Consider the following 1,762-nt stretch of genomic DNA (forward strand, 5'->3'; position numbering starts at 1 on the left):
CTTCGCTGTTTTTAAATATATGAATTAATACAACAATCTGTTTGTGATGTTATTTCCTGATGAAACAAATCTTATAGTGAAGATTTTTGTTCACAAAATATAAAATCTGAATCTGAACAAACCTCAATATTAATACGACTATATTTATCATTTAAAGTGAGAAAGTTTGTTCTTGACTTTGGAGACAGAATCACTGATCACATTAACTGATGAAAAACAGTAAATCATCATATTCGAGACGTATTTTGGCTTTAAAACGATTCATTAGTCATCAAACTAGCTGCTGATTGAGTAACTGATTGATCAGCTGTAATATTTTGGGTTTGGTGACATTTGAGGACTTCTGAGAGTTTTATTGACTGATTTATTCGTTAAGAAAATTAATTGATATTAAAAATAATTGTTGCTCCAACACTGATGATTTAACATGTCAGATCCTCCTGAACCCTCACAGCTGATTAACTGCAGTCTGAACATCACATCTTCTTTTTCTGGATTAAAAAAAGAGCAGCTGACCCAGCCGTCAACCCTGACCTTTGACCTTTCACCACACACCTGAGTCATTCCGTCCAGACAGGAGTCAGAGAGGTCAGAGGTCATGAGACAGACAGGTCAGGACCTACCAGCTGTTTCCTGAGCAGCAGGATGTTCTCCTCCAGCAGCTTCTCCTCGGAACTCAGCTGCGCCTCCCTCCGCCGCTCCTCCTCCGCCTCCACCGCCTCCTCCCGGAGCTCCAACGCGGCCCGGACCAGCACCTCCTGCCGCTGCCGCAGGTACTCCAGCTCCCCGAGCCCGGACACGGTGGCGTCCAGCCGCTCCCGCACCGTGCGCAGCCGCTCCGCCGCATCCGCGTCCGCTTCAGCAGCCGCTCTGTCCCGGCTGCAGCGGTCCGTGTCCCGGCTGCAGCGGCCGTCTGTGTCGCGGCTGCAGCGGTCCGTGACCCGGCTGGAGGCGCCGGACAGCAGCATCTCCGCCTCGGTATCCCGGTGTGACCTCAGGGTCTCTGCGGCAGCTTCAGGAGCATCGTGCGGGGCGGAGAGCTGCGGGTCAGCGGGTCAGCTGAGAGGACTCACCTGTTAGACTGACCCGGTAAAGTTAACCCGGGTTAATAAACCGGGTTAATGAAGCGGGTTAAACAGACCCGTCACACAGTGAGTCAGTCGGACTCTCTGCTCTGCAGCTCCGGGTATCAACCGGTGGTTCACCGTCCTCCTGCGGACAAACTGGTCAAGTTAATCCGGTTTATGGGTCCCGGGTCCGGTCAGGTAGATGTGCAGGTAAATCCCAGCATGCCCCGGGGCAGCGGCGGTTAGTAGATCCGTCAGAGAGAAGCGGAGAGTCGGGCTGAACTCCGTACTGCTGCCGCTCCTCCTGCAGCTCCGTCCAGACTGACCAGCAGCAGCACGGCGGCTCCGGGTCCGGTAAGCCCCGCCCCCTGCACGTCAAGTCAGCAATAACGGAAGCACGCACTTCCTATTTTGACCTTCACAATAAAAGCTCTTGACGAACGCACGACTTAAAATAAGAAAAGGAATTAATTTATATCAGAAACTAAATGAAGAGATTAAATGTTGAGTTGACAAGAAGCACATGTGGAAGAACATGTTTTTATACATTTTTAATAATGTCCCCGTGGAGAAACTCAGCATCACTACATCACACAGCGTTTATCTGCATCCTTCAATCATACATTATAATACATTAAAAAAGCCAAAGTTTATACGCTCTACAGTAAAAATCAATAAGTTTATAAACTATATAA

General features: G+C 49.0%; 1 protein-coding gene across 1 annotated transcript in view; it reads right to left on the reverse strand.

Moving 5' to 3' along the window:
- The window catches only part of dact1 (dishevelled-binding antagonist of beta-catenin 1), a 24,065-nt gene extending 22,658 nt beyond the window's left edge, over positions 1-1,407 (reverse strand). The window contains exon 1 of the mRNA XM_042389051.1: positions 624-1,407. Coding sequence (XP_042244985.1) covers positions 624-968 — 345 coding nt within the window. The 5' untranslated portion in view covers positions 969-1,407. The remainder of the gene's footprint in view (positions 1-623) is intronic.
- Between the last annotated feature and the right edge of the window lie 355 nt (positions 1,408-1,762).

Source organism: Thunnus maccoyii, chromosome 16 (genome assembly GCF_910596095.1).
Source record: "Thunnus maccoyii chromosome 16, fThuMac1.1, whole genome shotgun sequence".
NCBI lineage: Eukaryota > Metazoa > Chordata > Actinopteri > Scombriformes > Scombridae > Thunnus > Thunnus maccoyii.